This window comes from Aquila chrysaetos, chromosome 1, assembly GCF_900496995.4.
Source record: "Aquila chrysaetos chrysaetos chromosome 1, bAquChr1.4, whole genome shotgun sequence".
Taxonomy (NCBI): Eukaryota; Metazoa; Chordata; class Aves; order Accipitriformes; family Accipitridae; genus Aquila; species Aquila chrysaetos.
Genome location: NC_044004.1, coordinates 6,116,158 through 6,143,844, shown reverse-complemented (window position 1 = coordinate 6,143,844; position 27,687 = coordinate 6,116,158). Strand labels below are relative to the sequence as shown.

Genomic DNA, 27,687 nt, shown 5'->3' with positions numbered 1-27,687 from the left:
TGGCTGGGAGAAACAATTCCAAACGTAGTTTTCGGAGAGGGGTTTCCTAATGAAGCAGCAGTCCCAGCCCTGTGCCTTCCCTGCGTAGGTCGGTGATATTGCGTGGAGGATCTTCGCCTCCTGCCTCTCCTGCTCCCACCCCCTTGCCCTCCTATGGGAAACGGTGTGGCCGGGGGTGGGGGGAGGCCAGCCCCTTTATAAGCGTGGTCTTGCAGCAAGTCAAAGTTGACAGGAGTGACGGGAGATTTGGCTCGCTCCGAGATACCCACCACCCAAGCCTTGGGGTCCCTGGGATGACCAAAGGGAGAATGGAGTCAGTCGAAGTGTTCACGTCTGAAGGCAAAGGCAGGGGCTTGAAAGCCCAGAAGGAATTTTTGCCTGGGGATGTCATCTTTGCGGAGCCAGCCTATGCAGCCGTGGTTTTTGATAGGTAAGAGAAAAGCACTTGTAAAAGACAGACCAAAAGTAATCTCGATGCAAAATTTCATCTGGCTGGGTGGGTAAAAGTTTGAAAGTGTCTGGACAACATCAGAGAAGGGTGCAAAGGGAAGTCAGAAGCACTTCTGTAAAGACAGCTTACAGTGAATGTCCTTCCCAGGGCTCAGATCAGCTTTTTTACTTTTAATATGGCGCAATCTGTTTCCAGGATGTGATCTTGCAAGGTGCTCGGTGCCATCAGCTTTTACTAAATGCGGTGAAAGTTGCATGTATTCAGTGCCTCACAAAACTGGACCCACGTTACACTCTGGTGAACTGCCAGGAGTTAGTGTAATTCAAGTACAGCCGTATCAGTCTGACTTTGCTGAAGCCTCTGATGTATAATGCGTGATAAAAATGAGTTACATTGTGCTCTGCTTACGTGTACCACCTCCCAGCTGTACACGCAGCTTCATCGCCTGCTGCCTTCAAACTAGAAGCTAGTGGGGTCTGCGAGTGATATTGTTTCTGTTAAAGTGATTTTATATTTATAGCTAGCCAAGTTAACTGGAGACTGGTTTCTGCTTTCACTTTTGCATGAGAGTGGTTTTAAATTTTTGTTCACACTGATGTAGCCAGCAACTGTATTCTGGTGCAAATGCATTTTTCTTTTCTGCTGCTTGTTTCAAGGACGAACAACATTCAATCAACCTGCACTGCCGGTGTGGCTGGTAGGTGCCCACTTCTGCCCTTCAAATCAATGGAAGATTTACTTAAATACGGTGAAAGCTAAAAGACACAGAGAACCAATTTCTATGTTAATCTTCCATGGGATGAATCTAGAATAAAGCCTCAGACATGAATGGAATTTGTTCAACCTTATAATATGCTAAGAAAAGAATTTGGCCCAAACTTTTTAACCGAGGAGCTAGATGTCAGCTGAAAGTTTCATTCTGGGCTTAGGAAACTTGTGAGCATTCTTCAAGGACATCATGGTGAGTCCCAAGACTGAATTTTTTGCCCCAAACTGCCAGTGACTTTAGTGAATATTCTGCACACTAAATAGGGTGGTGAGTGATTCTGCCTAGCTGAGCTTTCCCCAGTTGAATCAGCTCCACTAATGAAGTCTGGGGCACAAGCAGAGCTCATGCTGCTGTTTTAATCCCGGTCATCTTGTAGCTGGAGCTGATTCGTGCTACTGTGTGATCTGGCAATAGCAGAGAATTGGGGATTAAATGGACAGAGCAGGAAGTAAGTTTTTTTTGTGTCTTTCATTCACTTTTTCCTTGCCCTTATACTGTCAGAGGGCAAACATGTTTATGAATCTTTACAATAGCAGCAATGACACTTTTTAGTTTTTATTTTAATATGTCATTGCAAGAGCTCACATTAAAAATGTCATTTTTTATTTTAAAATGTTAAGTTCTTGAATTCTTAACCCTGAGTACAAATACAGTAGTTAGTGACAAAACCATCTCTCCTTGACATGTCCTTTTAGCTCTTGCACTTCAGTTTCACTTGTGTCACTAGCTGGAATCTTGCTGTGACACTATGTTTGCTTCGGAAGTGGCTATGGACAATTATTTCTCCCATATGCCTTATTAAAAATAGTAGTTATCTTTTACACCGTTGAAAATATTTTGCCTTTTGATTGCTGGTTGAGAATTTTTTTCCTTCTATGTGAAATGTTGCAAGGATTGTGCACAGAGTAGAGCTGTCCATGTGGAAGAGCTACAACTTCACTGCATTTTCAAATGTCACTTCTGTAATGTGAGATAAGGGTAGAAACTATCACCACATCAGCTCTTAGACTGCAGACTCTGTCTTAGGCTTAGGTTTCCAAGAGCAAACCTCGGATGGGGAGAGATGTGCTTCCCTCCCTCCCCAGGCTGGGTTTGTTTAGCTCCCAGAGGGCAGGTCCAGACATTGAGCAGCAAGGTGGCAAGGTAAACACATCCCTTCTCTGCGACTGGAGAGGATGGGGATAGCTTCAGTCATCTCTCTGCTTCTTCTTCGTGCTGCCGTGCAATAGTAATGGACTCTTACCCTCCTGTGGCACATTTCATCCCAAAGCACTTCACATACATCAGTGGTGAAATACATTCCCAAAATGTCCGAAGCAGGTGGTGCCAACTAAATGCTTGTTGGTTAGTGCTTGGCAGGGGATAACCTGGGCCTGAGATATAATGGAAACACGCATTTTTCTTGTGAAAACTGCCCCGATGCTTTTCCTACATGCACAGGGCTTTGGTTTTGAAGGTACCTTCTACTGCTGTCCCAGGGTATTCAATTGCATAAAACCCCATTGAATTGATTGCTATCAAAGAAGGGTAGCTTGGATCCTTGTAGGACCTGCAAGAATAAATCCACACGAGGCCACAGTGGCTGGTTTTGCCCTGAAAAAACTGCTGTTGCCTCTGCATGGATGAAGACTCCAATGAAGAGGCATGTGTTTTTCCTTGGCCACAAACACACACGTATAGGTCCTAAAATTGGTGTTGAGTCTACACTATTAAAAAGGGTCTCACCCTGCATTGGGAAACCCAAAATCCAGAGTCCCTCATCCTAATTCCATTCAGCATCTTTCTCTCTTGCTGAAAGCAGTGTGTATGTGTACTATGGAGAGGGGATTCAAATATGAGTGATTGGTGGGTTTAATTTTTCGGCTCAGGTCCTACCAAATATGTGACCAAATTTTCCACAGACCTCAGCTTTCTTCGTGTATAAAGACCACTGTGGAAGCCCTAGAGTGCAGAGTTGGTCTGTACTTTGCAGCCCTTTGAAGAGCTCAGTCCTTTGAGAAGCCTGGTCCCAGTGTGGATGCTGAGCCCCTGAAATCCCGCCCCTGATTTTGCTGTTGAAATCAAGTTCTGTATGTGATGTATATGGATGGCAATCAAACTGCAGTGGCCACACTGCAATCTTCTGTGTGACTGCATGTGATGTGGCAACACAGCAGGCAAAGCGATGGTCTCTTTTTCAGATTAGTAGGAGCAGGTCTTCAGAGATACAACATAATTTTCTTGGTTTGGCTGTGCTACAGGATGGAAAGCACCTTGTGTTTGTGCCCGGGCACAAAGCTGTCAAAGGAGTGGGAGGTATTACTGTTCAGGAATGGGGGAGCTCCATAAAAGCTGATCATCGTTTGACCTGTTGAAGAACATAATTATGAAATGAAAAATTTGCATTATCTGCTATAGGTGTTTAACTTCAGGTGTGTAAGCGAGAAACCCCTCCGTAGGGCTGTTGCATAGCAGAAACCTACCTTTCATACTCTGAGAAACTATAGGAAGAACAAACCTCTTTGACCCGACTGTACAGGGATCTAGGAAGCCTGAACAACTAATCTTGGCACCTGGTGTTAGGTGCTCACAGCAGAAAGTGTGGATACACTACACTTTGGGCTTAAATGATGCAAAGGCTCTTCTTTATATATTGATGTGAGGAACTGCTGAAGTAATTTGGCCCTGAGGCTGTCACCCAACTGCACTGTATGAATGTCTTTCAGTAGGAGACTGAGCTTGAGGAGGTGTTGAGAATTTCATTTTGCCAGGGAAAAGAGAAGCATTTTCTTTGACAAAACTCTATAATAAGCCATCATACTCTGAGCAAGTAAGACCCATCAATTTAACTGGACCACCCTACAGGGTGATGTGGTGGCTTGTCCAGCAATATGCTTTGAGACTCAGCTTGCAAATTAAGATGCCCAAAACTAAGGTCTGTTACAAGTGTCTGCATATAGCTAATGGCAGGATTCAGTTGCTATAGGTGTTTAGTGTCATTTGAGATGCCCCAGGGTGTTTGAGACATCCTCTTAGAGCTGACAGGTACAAAACAGGATTTATGAGACTCAGGCCTCCTCTCAAGCCAGATGAGTGTCCCTGCAGAGCCTAAAATAACACTAGGCTCCTATGTCCAGGCAAGTGAATCCAGCCCAAAGTGCCCATTACAGTCAATGGAGCACTATAATGTGCACTGAACACAGACACCTACCTTTGAGCTGAATGACCTTCCAGACGCCACTGAGTGTTTTGATGGAATCTCTACATAGACACTGAGGGTACAGATGAGCACATCCAGGTGTCTAAATCTGCAGACTGCATCCCACCTTGGAAGTCCCTGAAGGTCACAGGGACCCTGAAGGTCCCTGAAGTCATTAAGGCTAATGTGGGCTTGTACTCCTCAACTCAATGATGGTCATCTGAGCAGCAGTTTCTTACCCAGTGCTGGAGACTTTTAGTCGAGAAGTACATAAAACTCAAAGTGAAGCTAAAGAAGGTTCCTACAGACATCAGCCAGGTCATAGTTTCTTAGAATTGAAGGCCAGGGTATGACTCACAAGGTTAACCCTGCTCATTGCAAGGGGAGTGGGACTAGATGACCTTCAAAGGTCCCTTCCAACCCAAACCATTCTACGATTCTATGATTCTATAACCTTTTGCTTAATATAGTGGTTACCTGGCATTGACTCCTGCATCAAGCCTGTTACTTCTACCTGAACTAGAGCAGGCTGTTTAGAGAGGTGGTGAATAATGATTGAGAGGGGGTGCAGAACTCAGCGTGATCTCTAGTATTCTGCTGTTTGGATAAAGTGCAGACATACTCTCTGATCTGCATTTGAATCAGCCTTGCTGTTATCAGCTGAAAGAGCACTCAGAAAATGCCAGTGTCAGGCCTGCTTTGCCCTAAAATAGATGCAGAAGGTTGGAAATCTATCTTCTCAAGGGATTCTTTGCCTCTGTTGGGGACATTTTTTGATTTGCAAAGCCCCTGTGCATTCCCCATTGACATTACCTCTCACTGAAGCTTTCTCTAGTGCTCTGCTTATGTGTTGGGGTTTAATCCTTCCTTCCCTCTTCACTTTCTCTTTGAAGATCCCATGTCTCCCTTCCTCACTGCCACCTTCAGGTGGATGGCATTCCCATCGCCTGGGCTCAGTGTACAGTATGTGACCTTCTCCTCTGGCATGTCAGTTGGCTCTCAAGCGTGTAAGAGTTTACATTTCCTACAGGCATGGGGATGCCTAATATATCTCTGTCAACCTTCAAGAGAAGGTTTGCTCTTTAACCAGTGGTGTTTGAGACACAGTCAAGGCAAACAGTGTCATGTGGTAGAAAGCCAAGATCACCTGAAGATCTGCTTGATGAGTGATCTGCAAATTGCTAAAAACCTGAGATGATGCAATCTTTGCCCTCCTTTTTGATGTGTGAAGCAGGCCCAAAACATTTTCCAAGGGAAATGTGGGGACCTCCATTATTGTAGCTGGGATGACCTAGGGATATAAGAAATGCAAGATTTTCCATAACAGTATGACTCTGAAAAGATTATAGAAACAAATTCTTTGAGCTGATCCCAATAAAAACTGAGAGCTAATGTGATCATATTCACATTGCTTAAATTTTCTGGGGTTTGATTTTTTTATTATTATCTCATTTATTCAAAAGCTTAAAAAAAACCTGGGAGAAAACGAGCTTTCTTAAAGAAAACCACACCCACACCTCTAAAAAGAGGCTGAGAAATTTTGTAACGAAAGAATAAAAATAAAATAGTCTAAAATTAGTCTAAAATAAATCCTCCACTCAAATCAGGCAAACCAGAATGTGTCATCCCTGACATTTTAAAGATAAAAGTACTAAGTTCCAACCCCCTTTTTAAAGGAGCAAAACTATTACTGTGCGAATAATTCACCATTATAGGTATCCCCAGTAGAAGCTAGGTATTGAATACCTCCCTTTTCCTTTCACTGCTGAAAGAGTAGGTGCATTTCCTTAGGCTTTTGTGTTTAATGACGTGTTACAGCCTCTGCTTTGAAAGCCAAGTGGACTTTGCCTACATCTTAGGCTATTCTTATGCCGTCCTCTGTAGGATGTTGAGGAGAGAGATGCCTAGTCAGCCAATAATAAATATGAAGCAGGTGGACTTAGGTGTAAGGTAGGTCATCTGTGTGTGTCATCTGTCATGTACAGAATAAAATAAACTCACGTTAAATAGTTTGTGAGCTTCTCACCATGTCCATTAGCTATTCAATGAAATCCTCCTTTAATTCCTTTGCACTACAGCCATCTCACCTTGCTTTTCCAGATCAGTGAATGAGATGCTGTGGGTGCTGGATGGGAAATGGTGGACAGATGTTTGGGTTATGCATGTCTCAGAGATGAGGTTAATACATTTCCTATGGCAGTGCTCAGCCCTCTGTCCTGGCAGGTCCAACAGATCTTAATCCATCTGAATCCAATCCAAGCAGTCACGAGAACTACTTGCTGCTTCTGATTTCACTGAGAGCCATGCTTGTGGGAGCCATGGTTTAGTTGACAGTGCTCTGTCACCTCTTGCATTTGTTGGTTGGCACATCGAATCATTGCTTTTCTGACTGTAGCTGTGTGCGTCTCATCTACGTAACACCAGAGCTCATGAGCCCCTGAGAGTTCAGCTCGGTTGATGCTTGGATGAGAGGCCAAAGAAGCCTGAGGCTCCCAAGAAAGTAATTTAGTGAGTTGGTCAGTGGCACCTGCCCTCCAAGTCAGTCCTAAATCCCTGACCTGGCAAGGCTTGGACGGGCTGGAGAAATCACTGTGCTAATGAAGATCCTGCTTTTAGGCAGGGTGAAAAAACAGAAGTTCTCACTGTGTGTGGAAGATGGCAGTGAACGAAGGGCCAGAGATCACCCCAGAGGCCATGGTGTACATAGACACAGCAGAAAGCAGTTCTGTTGTCCCCATGTTAAAGCAAGGGAAGCTGATCACTGAGTCTGTAAGGGTGAAAACCTTCAGGGCTCCTGGGTAGGTGCCATACATCTCCTCAGAAATGTTCAGTGCTGCCTGGCCATGCAGCATCCTCTACAGGGAGAGGAAGGTCCATCCGGGCCACCTGGAGCCATTTCGGGTTGTGACAAACACTTTCTAGGCCAGAGAAGGCTTTACAGATCAGTGATTTCCACAGGCTGAGAGACTTGGGTTTAACCTGAGGCTGCTCCCCCTGTCCTTGGGGGACCTTAACCGTTGCAGAGGGGATGACAGGGGAGACTGTGGACCACTGCAAGCCTTTGGTGTCCTTGGTGTTTTCTCCCTCCAGGACAGATGCCATCAGAGCCTGTCGTAAGGTCCAGCCCTGGGGCCAAGGGAGAGCCCCAGTTTGCCATCCCCATTTGGGGCAACTGGCTCTGAGTGCCTCTGGGACAGCAGAATTTTGCACGACTTCCTAGGGGCACCTGGGGGACTTAGGTGCTTGGAGGGTCAGGCAGTGTTCAAGCAATGTTTGTTGAAGATTTAGGCAATAGATCTCAAATACCTGTGTCCCCTGATATTTTTTTCTAACCAAGAGTTGAGCCCAAGCCTCTAGAGTCCTGGTAATGCACATTATCAATAAATCCAGTCTTCTTTTAAACGATTTCTGAGCAGGGAGGATCCCATGAGGGTTTTGTGAGAGATGTGGTATTTCTTATACCTGCCAGTCAGATTACCTATGAGTAATTGTGTCTGCAGTTTCAATACTACATGAACTGTTCCTTCACCTCCTCGGGAAGTCTGGTATAACTTTTTTTGTGCATTTCTGCATCTCCTTAGAAACGAGGGCTTTCCAGGACTGACAGTAAGTTCCACCCGTTGGGTTTGCTTTGGAAACTATGGACACCTTATGCAATAAACACCAAATGCAAAGCCATCATTTCAGGATTTTTCTGTTCTTGGAGAGAGAGCTGGGGGAAGACAAGCCTCTGTTTGAGGACTTGGGTTTTGCTGCACCATATTCCCCTCCAACCTGTCACTCCTCTTTACAGGGAAACTTCTTTGACTGCCTTTTTGCTTTCCGACTGCCCTCAAAGCACGCAGGCGGCAGGAGGGAGCCCCATTCCCTGTATGAGATATCTCCCTGTGCTTCCCGGCACAATGTAACCATGCGGGTTTTATCAGCTCTCTGGCTCTCCTTTGCCTTACAAGGAATGTAATCTCTCTTGCACCTCTCTACCCCCCTGACTTGACAGCTGACAGAGCACAGCCTCACATTTCTCACCAGCTCCCAGCTCTTTCGTTTGACTTAATGGAGCTGGCTGCATCCTCCTTCCTGGACATGTGCCCCACACCCCATCCCAGGTGCTTGCCTTGCGTCAGACTCCCTCCAGCACTGCTCACTGTCATTTTCCAAACCTCATTTTCGCACGTGGTTTTGCCTGCTGCAGGTCATCCTGCTTTAAATCAATGGCCTTCTTAATCCTGCAAGAGCCAAAGCGCAGGGTGGATTGTGTCAGCAGCTCACGCAGCAGTGCCAGAGGAATGAAAGTGCATTTTAAGTCTACTGTGATAGATATAAATATGCGTACATATGTTTTTATATATATCTGTATAGTGGAGAGGCAGGACAGTCTTGGGGTTGGGGACTCTGGGGCTGTGGGTCTGATTACTGCCTGTGGCACAGCCTCCTCGTGTGATCATCAATAAATTTTTTATTTCCTTGTGCCTCAGTTTCCCCACTGTGGGCTGTCGGTGATAATATTGTTCCCTTTATAATGAAGCCTCTGTGGTCAGTGACCTTTTTGCAATGAGGACAATCTCCCTCCTGGGACCAACAGTGTCTAGGTGATGGGAATTTAAATTCTCCTGTTCTGTCAAGCCTGGCTGGAGGCAGAGATAAAGTGGGCAGTTGCCTGGAGAAGCAGACAGCTGGGGTCACCAAAACAGGCAGTAAATAGCCTTCTCTAGCAGCAAAGGGAAAGTCCCAAAGTTGTTTGAGCAGGAGACCAAAGTGTCTCCCCCTCTTTCCCAATGAATTAAGTCCTAGGAGCAAGCAGCTGGACATGTGAAAGGGGCACATGGGGGAGGTTTCCCGTTGGTCTGGGTCCCTGGACACTCTCGGAGGGAGGATGTGAGGTTAGACTTCTTCATCAGTATCCTCTGATGCATTCCTCCCCCAGCCTTGGTTATAGTTACATACATACAATTGAAATCCTCTTTTGAACACTCTAAAGGAGCAACTTGCTCCTTTTGAAAGGTGTTTCCCAGTTATCCTGTGACCATCTAACTCACAGTAACCTGTCAACTAGTTAAATCACAGAGCCAGGAGCAGGAATAGCCAGTGAGGAACACTTACCACTGCCGGCACCAGAGAAAGACAACTCAGGCTTTTGCATTTGGAAGAGAAATCTGCATCACTAGCCCATCTGCAGGAAGGCTTTAAGTGGCCTAAAGAGCATAGCCCTTGTGAAGCTGACACCGGACTAAACAGGGAGGACTTCATGCCCTGACAGCAGAGGACATCCTCACATCACGCACTGTGCTCATTACCTGTAATGTTTAACAATACCTCCATTGGTGTCATCTTCTGGGCCACTGACCAGCAGTAAATCATTGATGTTCTCAGCTCAGCAACATACCAGCCTTGTGAAGATGAAAGATCCCCTAGATTTATTAATAAAATCTGATGGTGATCATAAATGCAAGTATTGCTCCCTAAGGTTGGCATTACAGCCAGCCCACCCCATGTCCTACCCCAGCCAGTGCTCCTGCGAGCTGTTGAGAGTTCATCTTTCCTCTGTCTTCAGCTGTTTCGTGTTCCTTGTCCATCCCCGGGCAGCTGAAAATCCATTTGTGCCTCAGCATTCGTGCCTGGGGTCCTGCTGAATGGCTGGGAGCCTGCCCTGGTCCCTCAGACCTTCACTAATCCACAGTAAGCATCTGTCTGGAATCACTGGGACCAGGAGAGCCCCAAACCCCCCTGGTCTGGGGCTCCGTGCTGCTGTCTCCTGAGGGTGGACAGCCAGGAGACGTGTACTGAGACCGAAGGAAGGAGGAGAAGACGTAAACCACTCTGTGATGAGAAGATCTACCTTGAAGGAGGCAGTTTTCTTGGTTTCCCCATGTGATTTCCAACACAATGCCACAGTTGCCAAGTGCAGTGTGTCCAGTACAGCTACACCTTTGGCCCAGTGGCAAAAAGAAGTGATAAGCAAAGCTGCTTTTTAATCCATGAAAACATATCTTGGTTTCAAGCAGTACAAACACAGGGTTTCCCTATGCAGCCACTTTGATCTACCAATCTTCTTCATCGTGATACACCTCACTAACAGAATATTTCTGATGTGTTTTTTTATTCCCACAGTATGCCTGTGCCTAAGGAAAGCTTAGGAGAGCAGTTAGGACAGCTCAGAGTCATGCTCCCATTTGGTCCCTCTCGCCCAATGTTTTCCTAAGTCTCTTGGGCATGGTGGTGGCCCATGTGGGGCCCAGAAAAACCTTAGTGCTCAGCAGCGGTTTCACTTCAGCCAAATTCAGAGGCTTTGCAGGCAGGTGAAGCTCTGAGGCTGGCTCTTTGCCTTCACATTCTTCTTTGTGCTTGCCTGAGCCACAGACTCATTAGGCATCTGCTTTCTTCTCAGCAAATGGGTGGCTGGTGCTTCAGCACGGGCCAGACAGAAAATGAAAACAGCCTGAAAATCCTATTAACAGCGGCGGTGCTGAGGAGGAGCAGGTGAGCTGCAGACAAGAGGGCTGAGAGCTGGGGAATGCTTTATTGCTGTCCTCCTTTAAACAAAATGTTTGTCTCTTTGGCGTAGCCAAACAGAAAAGGAACAGCACTGGGCAAGCACAGAAAGATTACGCTGGGTGGGATGTTTCTCCATCCTCCCTAAAAATCTCTGGCAGTCCATCCTTAGTGGCTGTGGGGAGCCCAGGGACAAAAAGCTGGCAGAACCCTTGCTGGGTGGAGCTGGTCCTTCACCAAGGTATGAGCCAACGGGTCCTTCTGTCCTTCCAGCCTGACACACGTCATCTGTCACACCTGCTTCAAACGGCAGGAGAGGCTCCACCGCTGCGGCCAGTGCAAGTTCGCCTACTACTGCGACCGGACCTGCCAGCGAGCAGCTTGGCTGAACCACAAAAATGAGTGCTCCGCCATCAAGAAGCACGGCAAGGCACCCACTGAAAACATCAGGTGAGAGCTGACCCCCGGGGACTGAGCCTGGGGACAGTGGGAGAGGACAGAGCATCCCTCCGGAGGGTGGTGAGGAAGAGCTGGGTGGTCTGATCTGGAGAGGGTAGAGGTGGGAGATGGTTTGGGAAAGGCCAGGAGTATCCTTGAGCTGAGGGGATGGGGACCTGGACTAGCATCTGGGGTGCGAGGGGGTTGTGCTTCTGCTTTTTTTTTTGGTGCTGGGCCCCAAAAAGTCTACTGCAGCTGAACATGGTGAGGCAAACCCACCCAGGGCGATTTAGGAAGTGTGGGAAAGTGGGGAGTAGGTGGAAAAGTAGAAGAGGAGATGGGCTCTTCCCCAATTTATCTATAGGATACATTGATTTGGCTTCACATCCCAGCTCCATCATGGAAAATGAGAGGAATCCTCAAGGAAATGAGGGCTGTTGTGGAGGGCTGGGGACCTGAGGAAGGTCAGTAGCACTTCTCCAGACGAGAACATAGATGCCAGGGCAAAACCCTGCATCTCCCTTTCCTTCAAAAACCCGTGGATGGTGACCAGCCATCAGCCATCTGATGCTGAGCCTGCCTCGGTCTGTCTGCACACAATTTCCCACCCATGAAATGAATTTTGATGGTCCTTTGGTCCCTCTCCTTGCAGTGGGTGGTGGTGGTGCTAACACTTGGGGCTTTCTCCTGGCCAGACTGGCTGCCCGCATCATGTGGAAGATAGAGAGGGAAGGCAGCGGACTGGGAGAGGGCTGCCTGGTCTCCATCGATGACCTGCAGAACCACGTGGACAGCCTTGGTGAGGAGGAGAAGAAGGAGCTCCGTGCCGACGTGGAGAGCTTCCTCGAGTTTTGGCCGCCCCAGAGCCAGCAATTCGGCATGCAGTACATCTCCCACATATTCGGAGTGGTACGTCGAAGGGGTGGGAGAGCAAATGGGGGGCTGCTTTTAATGCCAGCTTCCCAGAGAAAGTCTCCAACTGGCCTGAGTTGAGGATGGCTGAGTTCATCCCTCTCTTGCCCTTAAAAGGCCATAGCGTTTGGGATAGCTGAGACCAGCATTTGCTGCAGGTGGTTTGAATGCTGCCCATTCCCCATCTGCACCACTGCTGCACTGACACTGGGAAACTGAGGCACGACAAGGGCAAGGTCTGAAACATTTCATCTGTCTAAACATGCAGGCAAGCAGCTCGCTCAACTGTAGGTGCTGCATTGACATCACAAGTCCTGCTGGGCATCTCTCTGCACCTGGGAGAGCTGAGAGAATCTATTTAAATATATTTTTTAGTAAATATACATAAAATATATGTGAATGTAACAGAACTGTTTTAGTATATGCATTAATGTCTATTACATTGTGTGCATTAGATTTTTTACATGTATATTATAAATATATATTATATACATTATAGAAATAGGTAAAATATACTAAATATATTTAATAATATCCATTCCTGACTTGTTAACTACAATTTTTTGTTCTCAGTGTAGCAGAGAGGGAAATTCCCAGAAGCCAGTTCAGGCTGAGCTGCTCTGCCTCCAGCCCCGGTACAGGTCAGGGTGTATTCCGGGCTGCACAAACCTCTCAGCTAGCAACACTGCCCAAGGGGCCAGCGTCAGCTGAGATGAGATGCACACTCTGCTCACACCTTTGCCAGTTGCTGGTGTGGTGGAGAAGTTGTCTTTGCCAGCCCTAGCACAGACAGGGGACGCAGCATCCTTTCGTACACACCCCACAAAGGACATCCAGTCCACTGGGCTCAGGGAGACCTATGTACTAGTGACTGACATAACTTGCCCATGCAGAAGTAAGGAAGTACAGATAAAATACAGAATCAGTTAAAAAAAGAGTAAAAAAAACAGAGTAAAATAATTAGCAACTGTTGAAATTATTTCCTTTGGTATATACTATCACATTTTCTCTTTGCAAATACTTCCTTGGTTCATGTTTGCAGCTGAAAACTGTTCTGTTCTTATGTGATAAGAATGTGCCATATAGAAAAGTATAATAATGTATTCTTGGTATATATGTCACCCAAAAGTAGTCATTCTGAAAATTGTCTGAGACTCATAACAAACAGTAGTAACTGTTTTTTATAATCTCTGTGGGTCACCCAGTAAATATGGCTATGTTGAATGTAGCTCTCAAGGTAAATTTCTAACTGATACCTGTTTTAATAAGCGTGAACTTTGCTTTCTGCTGATGCTCTGCTTGAATTACCTCAAATTCATCTTCCTGTGACCTTTTTCTGAATTATTTGCAGGAAGCAAATATAAGAAAACTGATGCACGGTCAAACCAAATTTATCTTAAACATCCCAAATGAATATTAACAGCAAATGTTCTGCAGAGCTCTGCTTTGCATTGGTCCATCTGCATGAGTCCTGCATTGCTTCTCTTCTGATGTTTTATCCCAGCTAAAGATGTTTCTACAATTACCTTCTGCAATAATCTCGTAGGCACTCCTCCTTTCTCCTTAAAGTTTGGAGATGTTATGCTAGAGACATACCTCTTCTAAAGCATCAGTGGGAATTGAGAAATCCTGAATGTAGCTGAGTTCAGCTTTTTCTCCTTCAATGCTTCTTCCTGCCTGTGTTTTGGGACTAGATCAGCTGCAACGGCTTTACCCTCAGTGACCAAAGAGGACTACAGGCTGTTGGTGTGGGAATCTTCCCCAATCTCTGCCAGGCCAACCATGATTGCTGGCCCAACTGTACCGTCATCTTCAACAATGGCAAGTGAGTGGATTTCTTTCCTTGGGCACAGTGGGGATGCATCCTAATGGGCAACTCAGCAGACTCTGCTAACCCCACAGTGTCAGACCCCTGCCCCAGAAAATCTATTCATTCTTGTTTCCTTCTCTAGCTCAGAAGAAAAAAATCAGGATTTTCTTTCTAAAGAGGAACTGTTTTCTCTCTCATTATTGTTATTTTAAAAATTATTGTCTGATGCACTAGACAAATACACAAGGTTTGACCCCAAATCCAGTGAACCAGCAAAGAATTCTCCCCTGGTTTCTGTGGGTTTTGAAACCAGACTCAAAATAGGTAGATAAAGTACTAAGTAGCTGCCTAGATCACCCCTTATATTGAGGCTTTATTTATAAATAGTTAAGAAACAATTATGGTTAATAAATTATTAAAGATTATACCGAGTCCACAGTCCAAGAGTTTCTCATAACCGAAGCTTGCAATCAGCTGTGTATCACTATCATCTGCTGATGTGTTTATAACCATTCCTAACATAACCTTCATCTTTGTGAGAGTGTACCATCTCTATTAATCACTGATTAACTCTTTAGCAATGGGATCTTAATGACAATTGTGATTGTTATTTGCAAACCGAGTCACGTGCAAGTGAAGGTTGCCCTAAGCCGCTGGGCATTCCCCATTCCCACTCAAGTCCTGTAAGAAAACTTCTGCAGGACATGCGAGATGGAAAGAGATAAAGTGGGAAATGCAGGGATGTTTCAACAGAGCAGGGAGCGGAGGCTGCTGCTCTCAGTGCTCGGGGCAGCCCGCGGGAGGGATGTTCTGCCCTTCCCAGCCTCCAGGCCGTAACAGGTATAAACTGCTGCTGATTCAGCAAGTTGTATCGTGTGTGAGACATTAACTGTGGGAAACTGCTTGCCAAGAACTGCACAGCCACAGTATTTAATCCAAATTTTCTCCTAAGATTTTACAAATTCCTGTGTTCACCAAACTTTAGTGCTATAAGTTAACCCTCCATCCTCCCCTTCTTTAACACATTGTTTGTGCACTCCAGTTACAGCTGCTGGTTTTACCTGATAAAACTGTACCAGCGTTTATCAAGCAGCTGGTAAACGAGCAAAGAGAAAACAAAACTGCATTAGGATGATTACCTTGGTGGGAAATAGGGTCCGATCCAAAGTCAGATTGGAGTCTGTGCTCTGATATCCAATTGCCCTGTATCAGATCCATAGTGGGATAATGGAGAACCTCTCCAATCAGCCTGGGAAGTGGAGGAGGTAAATAGCAGTGATAGCAAGCCTGAAGTCTGAGTTTCTGGGCGGCAAGTAGAGGAATGGCATTTTGTTTGCCTAGCAGCTTGTCAAAGCTCCCACATGTATCCTGTTACTGACTTTAAACTTGACCATCTGGTTATTGGCCAGGTAAATTATGAAGGTTTCTTGTCTTTCTGTGGAAACCTGATGATAAGCCCCTGTTGTGGGAACCGAGCACTCTATCAGTGCTCAAGGCACGATACTGGACTTGAGGACACACTAAACTCGTTACACAGAGCACAGTCCTTGTTGCTGATATCCCAGTCTGATTTCTGTTTCAAGCTGTGTTTTAGAGAGCACGACTACTGATGTCAGTGGAGACATTCCTGTGCAGGAGAACTAGCCCCCTTGTGCCTGCCAAACATCAGAAGCGGGTTTTGCACACCCCCTGGCCAAGACCACTCCTAAAATCACAGTGCCAGGACAGTTCTCCACCAAATCCACCGTGTACCCATTTTTTTTTTTGTTGTACTTGTACCTGTGTAAACTGCAGATGTTTGTTTTGTCTTTCAGTCATGAGGCTGTAAGATCAATGTTCCACACACAGATGAGGTGGGTCGGTCTTGAAAGCATCATCCTCCCCCCTTGCCCTGTACCCCTAATGCCCCGTGTTTAATGGAAAAGCTGCAAACAGCCCGAGGGGCTCCCTCTGTTTGCAGAAAATTTCACTTTCCCTATTTTCTGAACTTCTACTCCTCCCCCTGTGTAAAGCCCCACTAAACCCAAACCTCACTTAACTCTGCATTTTGTAGTAAATTAAAATGATAGTGGTAATACCATGACTGTCTCCCCCACTGCAAATTCCCTCTCTGCCTTCCCACCCTCTCCCTTGGCTTCCTCCCTGTCAGTATTTCCCCTCTCCACTTCTCATTTCTCCTCCCCTGACTACGGCAAGAGCATGAAAGTCAGAACAAGGTCTCGCTAATCTTGTACAGCCCAAAATAAAACCTTGCGTATTAGGAGATGAGAAATGATTGCATTACTGACATACTAAATAGTCCACGTTTCTTCTGCAACAAACGGTGCCCGTTGAATGCGTTGCCTACAGTAGCAGTGCCATGAGATGTAGGTTTCATCCTTTTTTATCATAATACCTGATTAATGTTTTACCCTTTAATGATGCCACTGTTACCTGATCCAAACTAAAGAAATCACAAAAATATTTGAAAAAAAAACTTCTCTGCTTAGCTCACTGCACTTGGTATATTATAGTCAGTCCTGTTAAAGGGACACTGTTGTCTTTAAACTTTAATTTTAAGCAAACGTGTGATTTCCTCAAATAAGACGTGAAATACTTTTGAAGTGCTCTTCTTCACCATTGACGCTTACTTGGTGCATTATAGATAGGACCATAAAAAGGGGCAAATGAGTTTCACTTCTGATTAGAGTTGCTATTTTGGGGCAATTTGAGTTTTGAGCTATGGGGCACTCGCAGTGCCTGTGTGTGTGTCTTTCAAGGTCATTGGTGCTTGGGGCAGACACTGGGGAAAGAGCACAGGACAAGCTCAGTGGGGTGCTCTTGGCTTACAGTGTCTCTTTAACTATAGCATTTAAAATATGCCATGTGTTTCCAGGCTTATCCCAAATGCTATCAATCCCCCCCCCCCCCCCCCAAGGAATGGCTGCTTAAAATATACCTACGGTGCTTAGGCTATCAGGGGCATCATAAAAGTCAGAGGCTTGATTTTGCTTCTCTGGTTGCATGACTCACTTTAATGAGGATCCTGTTAAGTGTGAACAGGAATGTTTATATGTGTAAACCTTTCTGATGGGAATTGCTCTTTTTTATGCACTTTCTCCTGGAGTAGCAGGTTGCACCTTTCTTTGGCTGGCATTTACCTGTGGTTGCGACATAACTAATAGCTGCCCTTCATGACGACGGCATGTTTAGTGATAAATTTTGTATGAAATATGCTAGTGATATGCTCTAACACCCAGAGAAGGTCAAGACCAGCCTCAGAGAGTAGTTTTCACAGCAGCTGTAGCACAGCTGAAAGGCTCAGAGCTACCCCCTTGGTGCTGAGAGCTTGTAACAGGAATTGCAAGAGAATTACAATCCCCTTGCAGAAATATGATCACGCAGAAAAAGTCGTGTCCTCCCCAAAGGACTTACTTTTAATGCACCTGGTGACACCTTTGAGTCCTATGCCACCTATGCCTTTGGTGAAACCTTCACTGGGTCCCATCTAAAGCACCTCATGTTCAGGTGGGAGCCAGCAGTTCCCCCCAGGTCCACCTCATAGCAGGCGTGTACATCAAACACGCTGTTGAACTCAGCAGGAGGATGATCAAGGCACGCTGCCCACGGTGAGGGAGTCCCAGGACTGATGTACCACACTGTAGCGCAACGGTAGGGTGGGAGCTCAGACCGTGGGACTCGCTTCATTTTGATAACCTGTAAGTATGCCTACCTGCAAAAATATGTTTAACCAACTAACTGGTCTGAGCAGAGAGCCCAAGGTCACCGGTCTCAAGTGCAGGGAATTATTTCTAACCATGGGTAGAGTCACTACTAGATGGGGGAGTAGATGGATACAGAAGCACCACTTCACAACTGGTATTTGATGGAGCTTTTTCCCATTCTGGCCAAATTCTTCAGCCTGTCCAGTTCAGTTCAGTTGTGCCTGTCCAGCCCCTGCAACTGAGAGATGGCCCAGAGTAACCAGGAGATTTAGCACGTAGAGTGAAACAGCAAGGGAATACTTTTGAGTGTCCACACTGTTTAAGACCTTTTGCGGGGAACGACATGAGAGAAAGGCAGGTGCAGAGGTCTGGCTTTCCAAAAGCCTGTCATCAAGGGCTTGCTGTGGATGGCAATTGAGTTGTCATTTGTATTAACAGTAGGCATCAGATCACATTAGCTATTAAAAAAATAGACTATTTCCAGAGAATTGTTTTTAAGTCTTTAGGTAGAGATGCATGAAAAGGGTGAGGGCATCTCTTACCCAGCACCCAGCGGGAATTTGCCTTAACTTTTCAGAGTGAAAATGATACTGAAAGCAGCACAGCTCAGTCTGGGAGTCTAGCCAGGGATGTGTGGGTAACATGCAAAGCAGTACTTAAAAAAAGACCCAAAGTCCAAACTCAGCATTTTGCAAGGCTTGTTGGGTATTTCTGGTCTCAGGGTTTTCTTCTGGCGAGATCTCCTGCAACATAATAAAATTTTATGTCTAGGTTCAGCCCCCGTCCAGATAAAGTAATGGAGCCATAATCTGTTTATAGCTCGGACCCTTACATATCCCTGCCAGGGACATGCAGAGGGGCAGGAGAAACTGGTATGACTGTGGTTTTACTCTGTATTCAGTTAACCAGACTTCTGCCCATCTCTGCATTGCCTTCCTGAAGAGCTAAAGACGTACCTTAGGGCAAGGGCTCACCTCTGCAAGGCAGGGGCAGGTCACAGGATTTGTCCCTGATGGCTCTATGGCTGCACCTTTGCTTCTGCTGCATCTCTAAGTCAATATCTCATCTCCTTTGCACCCAGGATCGAGCTGCGGGCACTGAGCAAGATTTCTCCAGGGGACGAGCTGACTGTTTCCTACGTGGATTTCCTCAACGTGAGTGAGGAGCGGCGGAAACAGCTGAAGAAGCAGTATTACTTCGACTGCACCTGCGAGCACTGCAAAAAACACATCAAGGATGACCTGATGCTGGCAGTGAAGGAGGGGGAAAGCAAGGTATGCTTTGTGCTGCTGTGTCCAAACCCAGGGGCGGCTGCGTCTCCTCCACCAAGGCATCTGTGTGTCTCTGTGGCTGTGGTTCCTCAGCCCGGGGACACTCTCAATAGGAACAGAGTCAGGTTTTGGCAGAAGACTGGCTAGTGCCAATGTGAAAAATGAGAACAGAACTGAACCTTGATTGAGCACCACACCAATTCAAGCCCACCATGAAAGGCCAGTTTAATCCCTATTATGCAACATAAGTGCAGTTTTTAATTTAAAAAAGCCCACAAAATTTGCCTTTGACTCTAACCTAAAAGTCCATCAACAGGCAGAATGTTAAAATATTGGAAAATTAGGTCTAAAGCTGAGAAAATGCTGGCATTTAGATTGTGGTTTTTTCTGAGGAACTGAAAGGGAATCAAAGTTTTGAACAGCAGAAAGGAAAATGTGGTGCAGGTGATTCATGGTGACAGGACTAACCAGCGCTGCTGAAGCTGTATGGTTTGTAAAACGTGTACCATCACACTGGCTCCAGGAATGTGGGAAGCCTGAACATGGCTTGACATTTGTGCATGGTTGCTGTGGGCAGACTGACTGCGAAGAATTCACATGTTGACTGTTCATTTTTAAGTAATCTGCATTTTCCTTGGAGGTCTCGCAAGTCATTGAGTGGGAGGGTGTAAGGCTGTGTCTTGCTGTTGGCAGTGGGATGTGTTGCTTGGCCAGCAGCTCCAGTTTATGAACATTCTGGTAGCTCTAAAAGTTTCTTTTTGGTTCCTCTGCCCAAGGATATAATTGGTCATATTTTTTGTCCTCTGTGGCAGTGTTAGCTTAGGAGGTTTCTACTCCTGCAAGCTTTACAAGGTGTGTAAGGGAAGGCAAAGCAAGGCAGGGCAATTTAATGTATTATCAAGTCATTGATCTGCACTATTGAGCAGTCATATAATGAATCAGACAGTACAGCTCAGGGGCTGATGTGGGGCAGGACCAAACAGCAAAGGTGGGATGAGGAACCGTGACCTCAGACCAGCACTGCCACCAGGAGAGGTCCAGTGAGCTGCACCTTCCTGGGAAGGAACACAAACCCCTCAGCATCCAGCTCACTAGTTACCAGAAAGCCAAGTTCAGTCCTATGACTCTTTTTTCATATAGGTGGCAGTCAGGAAAGGCTGGATATTGCAGAGTACAAGTCTCTTCTTGAGAAAGGTTTGGAGAAATGGGATCGAACTGGTATCAGGGAGCTCTCATGGGAAATAGGACAAGGGACTAGAGGAGACCCTTTGCTTGCTGGGTCAAGTTTTCCTCTAGTGCAAAAGACCCTGCTATATAATCCCATTACTAAATTATCAAGCTTCATCTTAAAGCTAATCATGACTACTGAAACTCCCCACTTCTAATGTAAAGCTGTCCCAGAGCTCAGTCCTCTGGTGCAGAAGCATTTTCATCTGACTTTCTGTAGAAATATTTTCGAACAGCTCCTCCAGAGGACAGCATAAAAAAATTTCAGCTCTCATTCAACACCTGCTATCAAGCCTTGACTGAGCAGTGAGATGCACCATCCGCTTTTCATGAGCATTAGAGGTGCTCTGCAGCTTGCAGTGGGAAGACATGCACTTTTGGGTAAATGTCCTCCACAATCTGAAGTGCTTGTATAGAAAAACGCCTGTAACTATGCAAGGTGCATGATTTCAGCTATTAAAAATACACTCCCACAGACAATAAGTATCCAGACTGACCTCACCCGCAGAACACGTCTGCTTGCCACCGGCTGTATCACATTTTCTGAATTCAGGCTCACTTGCCTCAGAGCAGCAATGCTCACAGCTGTGTGGAAAAAGCACTATGAATATATGCAAGATTGACAGCTTACATCCTCAACAGCCGCTCCGACCTCCAGTCCTTCACCTCTTCCAAAGAGTAGCAAAGTTCCCATTGTTTATAATGACAACAGACTTAGGGGTCTAGTAAATGCAAGTGAGGATTTTTATTAGACAAAGCCACTGTGCAAGTGCTGTTTAAAGTACCTATTCTGGGAGTCTTTACTCAGACAGCATAGCGATGTGATTTGCACTGACGTTAACATTGCCTTTGAATGTGCTCTGTGCCCTAGAACACCCTGTGTGCTGCTCAAACAGCTGCCAAAATCTGATTAGCTATGGTAGCTTTAGTCTAATAATATAGACTATTTGTCTATAATCAGCTATATATATATATATGGTTTTCCTTCCTTACTAAACTTTCAAGAGCTTTCCCCAACTAGCTGAATTTCACAGATTCCTCAAAAATCTGATTGACTAGATGTGGGGAAAAGACAATGGGACAGTCCTATGTCCTGACTCCAAATCTTTGCGTCCTTTGTTGCAATGTTTGGTCTCTGCTTTTGATCTGCACCCAGAGATCCTTCCTGGCTGCTGGGCACATGCTTCTGCTCTGGCTCTACTGCGTGTCCAGACCAGGCTCTTCCTGAAAACTTCTGAAGTCATGGGATTGTGGGCTGATTTCAGATTTCCCATTTATGAAAAGGAGGGTCATGAGACCTAGAATAGTTAGAAAATGCAAATTTGAAAGGCTCAAAAAAGTGGAAGATGAATGATGGTGCTGGATATCGTAGTGTTATATTTCAGCATTAAATTAAGGAAGAGGAGGCAGCTAATTATGAGCTGGTTAGCGTTTTGCTGGGCACGCCTAGATGTGCATCATATTTTCAAATACACGGTGAAATCCAAACTTCTTTGAGGTGTGTGGGAAAACACATTTCACTCTCTGGATGCAGCTGAAATCTGAGATCAACCATCTTATGGTGTTTGGATCTAATGACAGCATTTCTCAGAGTGGGTAAAATTTAGTGATCTTTCCTATCCTTATTCCACCCATCTCTCATTCAAGAGCCTTATTTCTCTCAAGCAACTGCACTGGGGGCACCTGATACACACTAAATGGTGACTTTCACAGCCTCTTTGGTGTCTCATGAGATCTCCCAGTTTCAGGGTCAATTCTGTCCCTTTTCTAGAGAAGAGAAACGGGGGGAAGAGTTCAGGAACCCAGTTATGCATGTCAGAGGTACGTGGCAGCTACCCTGATGAGCAACACTTGCTGAAGTCAGCAGGAGCTTCACCTCTCAACTTGGCACTGGGACCATTTCAGCCCAGTCTCGGGCAGGTCTGAGAGGCACGCTGGGATATACAGCCAGCGGTAGAAAGGTAGTGGGTAATGTGGGAAGCATCCTGCTGAGCTGATTTGGGTTCCCAGACTGCAGAACAAGCATCCCCTCAACTAGGGTATTTTGGCATGTGTCAGGCAGTGCGTTTTCCTCACTGGTTTTCCTAATGTTGTCCCCAGCCCTCTGCAGAGACAGTGAAGGAGGTCATCCAGTTCTCCAAGGACACGCTGGAGAAGATCAACAAGGCCCGCATGGAGGGACTTTACCATGAAGTGAGTCCCACTACTTTTGCTCTCTTGCTGTATACGGCCTGCCAGGGAAAGCAGGTCTTTTCCCTCTCTACGTCAGTGATTTAAGGATGAAACAAACCCCCCATTGCTGTAACCTGAATACCGCCATGTGCTTCCCGCCTTTTTGGCAGCTCAAATTGCAAAAGCTGACACTGGTTTCCGCCCTCTGTAAAGCACGACTGTGTCTGAGACAACATTCCAGACTGATCTCTTTCATAGTGATGATACCAAGGAGATTCAGGTGACTTCCAGCACCTCCAGTTGACACAGGTGTTGAACCAAGGGCCTCCTGGGCGAAAAACTTGAGTCACAGGACAAGCGTAATGAGTCAGCTCTGCCAGGTAGCCTCATAAAAAGGGGGACAGTGGTTTTGAGAGATGCACGGGACAGTCAGGAGACTTGACACACAGAGCTGTGGGCTGTTTGCCTCTTGATCTCCTCTTCACCTCCTGGCTCCTGCATGTTGCTCCTTTGTTAGGTGCTGAGGATGGGTGTGTGGTGTGGGAGACCCACGTCCTACCTGGACCACAGGCCACAAGGGCAAAGGGTGAGAGAGCTCAAGTCACTTCTTCCTTTTTCCCTCTTTTGCTGACCCAGGAAATATTTAATTGTTCTCTTCAGAGCATAACAGCTTCAGGAAAACACTCCAGGTTGAGCAAGAGCCTCTGGTTTTGAACTTAGTTTGGGAAAAGGCCCCCAGAGCAGAAATCTGGACATTGGGTCATGGCTAGGTGCAGATGTGACACAGCTGAGCAGACAGGCATGGGACAGTGCAGCCCCATGTCTCCAGCCCCATGGGGTCATTAAGAGCATTCATTGTATCAACTGCTTGTAGGAGGTTGGCTGGATGGTGTTGGGGTATAAAAGTCCTGCAGGCACTTGCTATCTGACAAAACCCAACCTCCTGGGATCTTTCTTCTCCTGACCAGTAGACATCACTTTTTCCTCACCAGTTTTATGAATGTAACCCTGGGAGAGAAAGCTTTGAGCACCAATCATTTTGCTATGCTGATATTTCTCGAAGAATCAAAACATATCCTATCTTCCCCAAACTTCACAGAGGCTGACTTGGCCTCTGGGACTGGTATGGACCACGCAACCCACAGGGCTTTGGTGTGGCAGCTTTGGGGGCAACGGTGCTCTGACTTGCCTTTCCTCTCCCTGCTTCCTCCGGGCACAGGTCGTGAAGCTGTGCCGGGAGTGCCTGAAGAAACAGGAGCCTGTGCTGGGAGACACGAACATCTACCTCCTAAGGATCCTCAGCGTTGCCTCCGAGGTGCTCTCCTACCTCCAGATGTTTGAGGAAGCAGCTGACTATGCCAAGAGGATGGTGGACGGCTACCTGTATGTCTGTGCCCTATTTTTGGCAGCTCTCTGTGGTTGTGCAATGTTAGGCAGTGTTATAGGAATAATTTTTTTAGTCTGCTCTTATCAAGGCATTGGTGCTGGCATTCAGACTGGGACCTGATTATATCACCAGACAGAGAGGGACTCCTTCTTAAATGCACGAGAGCTCCCAAACACCTTGATTTACTAAACTGTAACTGGCAAATGGTCTGGGTACATCTTTCATTAGCCTTTTTGTTTTGTCTCAGAAGCACCCCAGGGCTGCCCTGGTAGCAAGACACAGAGCCTGGGTACAGGACAGAGAGGCTGTCACTGCAGGAGATGGTCTATTCCCCTGCACCCTGCAGGAAGGAGAAGTTGCAGAGAAAAGAGAAACCGTGTCAAATGGCTGTCACTCAAGATATCCCTTCATTCTTGAATAATACATGGATTTTTATCTTGGCTAATTAGTATACACAAGTCCTGTGGTAAAAGCTCAGCGAGAATAAAGAAATTCAGGCTTAGTTCACATAGATCCGGGGAAAACCTCACAGTAAAATGATGTACTTTATTATTACTGAGGTTTTACTACAGGACTGATGAGTATTAAATAGAAAAAAAAAATAAAATTAAAAAGTAATGGAGACCATAGAGAAGAGAGAAAAGCCCATTTCATCATCTCATTCACCCTCCTGCTGGGAGCATCTCATACCCATTACTTTCTTTTTGGTCAGTTCTGCCCCAAAAGGCCTGTAATATTTTGTTTGTTTTCAGAGGGGTGACAGACTCACCTCCCTGTCTTGCAGGCCTAACGAGCCACTTCACGTCCCAGCCCTGGCACTGAGCTAATTGAATGACACAGAAGAAATTGCTTCCCCCCCCCCCCCCCTCAGTTTTTCGGTCCAGAGTGAGGACTGCAGTAATTTCCTTCCTTTCTTTAAGATCTGCCAATTCAATATGCCAAATAAGCCCTTGAAGGCAGGGCTTCAGATAAGTCCAAGCAGCTTCTAACTCTGCCTCAGCTTCTAAAGTTGGCTGTAGAGGCCAGGTTTCATTTTTCCCACCTCGGGTACTGGCCAGAGGGGAGTGATCTGAGAGTCCCCAGAGGCAGGGATGCATCTCCAGGGGGTGAGATGAACAATTTTGGAGTTTCTGGAACCACCTGTTTCTCTCCTCACTTTGAATGAGAAGCTGGTGGTTGTTGCATTCTCAATTTAGCCACTGCATTAAGTGTCTGAAGTTAAGTTGGTGCCGTGTGGGCTGTAGGGTCAGATCTAGGTTTTGTTTGTGCCAAAATAATATGGAATGACAGAGCTTGGCATTCTCTAACCCAGGTGTCCAACTTTCCCTGTTCGCAAGTTGTTCATCCCCTTTCACAACAACTCACATCCTTGTACAACTCGTGTCCTCGCGTAACTCATGCCTGCCCCTTTCTAAGCAGGGCTGCACATTTCAGTGGCACCGAAGGCAATAGGCTCTTCACTTGAGTAAACAGTCTGCTCTTTGGCAAACATATCACATCACTGACAAACATTTGGGAACCCAGACCTGTCCTGAACTAAAATTACTCAATGTTTTTCCAGGAAAATATACCATCCCAACAACGCACAGCTGGGAATGGCCGTGATGCGGGCAGGAGTGACTCACTGGCATGCTGGTCTCATTGAAGCTGGGCATGGCTTGATCTGTAAAGCCTATGCCATTCTCCTGATAACCCATGGACCTTCCCACCCAATTACCAAAGACCTGGAGGTAGGTGTCATCTCCTGTGTTGTCTCTGTCGTCTTTCTGGGCAAAATAACATTCAAGCTGTAGAAACAACCCATCCGTAAGAGCTGAGATATGTATCAAATACTGACTGCTTCTTACTAGTGCTGTGGTTTTCTCTAGATTATGTTACAGTCTGCTGGGAAGTGCATGTCCCTTCTTATGGGAATTTTTCATCCCTGAAAAATAGCTTTTATCCTGCACCGGGACATACATTAAAAATGGCTGCTTAGCCCCTGAATCTTCTTTGAAACTGCTGTGCCCAAGGACAGAGCCTCCCATTCTTCACCCTGATTTCACTGCTCTCGGATGGATGGCATTACAATTTGACTATATCAAATTACATATGGTGGATGTTCCCAGTTTACCAACTGATTTTCTTTGTTGGTGTCCATTCTTCTTTATTTAACACTCCCCAGTCCTTCTAAGCTGCAATGTATTTTTTCCTCAAATGACTGATAGGTGTATTTCCTAGCTTAGGCTCAGGAGCTGCAGATCCTGGGGAATTACATCTGCTCAGCTATGATGAAATATTTACAACTGCAGCTGGGGATCTGTAATTTCTTTAGCCTTTAACTCACCTGATGTGACCTGTTGGCTTTACAGCGTTCTCCTTTATTAGCCAAAAAACTTACACAATACCAAATGAAATACTTTATTGATGTCTTAGTCCCCGTTATAGCAGAGCTATAACCTTCAGTAGTGCAATTTTATATCATCAGAAAAATGCGTATCTAGTACCTAAAGCCAACCTGTCTGTTGACTGTTTCCCTATATATAGCAGAGGGCGAGACCCCAGCACCTCCATTTCTGTATTTCCCTTCGCACTTACTTCAGGAGGAAAATAGTGGATATATGGCACGTGGTTATCTCTGTGCTCCTAAAGCAAGGGTTGAATAAACTCACAGACAGGTGTAAAAAGATTTCCTGAAATCCCTTCTAAGCCTCTGCTATAATGCAGCACTACGAATGACTCTGCTCATGGTGAACCCTGGGATTCAGGGGGTGCAACTGTGATGTGGTTGAAGAGGGGCTGAGCATCCCTCTCCTCCTCCTCTCCCTCCTCCCACAGGAGGTGACCCCCAGCCCCGTGATGGGTCACCCCAAGAGTCAAACCCGGGGTGTGGATGGGAAGCGCACTCGCTCTCTGGCTCTGCACAGCATCGCCTCGAGGTCCTGCATCAGGTTTGGGAGCGTGAGGCTTCCCAGCAGCCTGTAGAAGAGCTGGGTGCAGGAAGGGCTGATGCCTTCTTCACTTTCACAGTATATGGGCAACCAGGTTTGAGAAAGTAACTGGATATCTGTGTCCAGTCAGCTTTGGTCCTACTGGTGGGACAGCTAGAGTAAAGTGCATCAGTCATTACATGGCCTTGGACATCCCTGAAGGACGGTCCCCATTTTCAGGCAGCACGTTATTCACTTGCTTTGAGATCCCCTGCATCACAGGGTTTGTAACCTGTCGTGTTCCTCAGGTCATGCGTGTCCAGACGGAGATGGAGCTGCGCATGTTCCAGCAGAATGAGTACATGTATTACAAGATGAGGGAAGCTGCCCTCAAAAACCAAAAGATTCAAGTCATGCCTGAACCCAGCAATGAGGCCTCACCAAGCCTCTTCCACAAGAAGGAATAAACCCTGAGCTTGACACGATGCCTGTCATTCATGCCTGTGCGATAACATCACCCGTGGCACCTCCAAACATTGGGAATGTGATATAGGAATGTGATATATCCATCAGGATTATTTCCAGTGGCACCAGTCTGACAGCGTGGAAGTCCTGGGGGAGAGTCCTGAAGAACGTTCTGAGGGCTCAAAGCAGAAGAGATCTTGGCAGAAACAACATCCTTTTTCTACCACTAGCATTAAAAATCAAGCAAAAAAACCCCTGTTACAAAATTATTTACATTATTATTGGAAGCCTGTTTCTCTCTACACAAGTCCTGATCCTGAAGTCCTTGGTTAAATTTTAACTGATGCTTTCCTAAGTGTTCTTTTTCCCATCACTTCCTTGTGATGGTATCATTTCTTTCCAGTGATGTCCACGGGTGGTTGACCAAGGGACGGTAGAAGTAGGAAGCTGGTTCCAAAAAGTGTCATATATGCCTGTGGGCATTGAGTGCAAACTGAGTGAGACC

General features: G+C 46.0%; 1 protein-coding gene across 2 annotated transcripts; it reads left to right on the top strand.

Moving 5' to 3' along the window:
• Positions 1–13: 13 nt before the first annotated feature.
• SMYD1 (SET and MYND domain containing 1) lies at positions 14–27,451 on the top strand. 2 transcript variants are annotated; one of them, XM_030013182.2, is made up of 10 exons: positions 14–430; positions 11,161–11,337; positions 12,021–12,234; positions 13,932–14,062; positions 15,862–15,900; positions 18,833–19,025; positions 22,350–22,442; positions 23,641–23,804; positions 25,370–25,538; positions 27,026–27,451. In XM_030013182.2, exons 1-10 carry the CDS (start codon positions 294–296, stop codon positions 27,182–27,184), a joined length of 1,476 nt encoding a protein of 491 aa, XP_029869042.1. In that variant the 5' UTR covers positions 14–293; the 3' UTR covers positions 27,185–27,451. The 2 variants fall into 2 exon arrangements, with proteins under 2 accessions (XP_029869042.1, XP_029869053.1); XM_030013193.2 differs by lacking the exon at positions 15,862–15,900.
• The last annotated feature ends 236 nt before the right edge of the window (positions 27,452–27,687 follow it).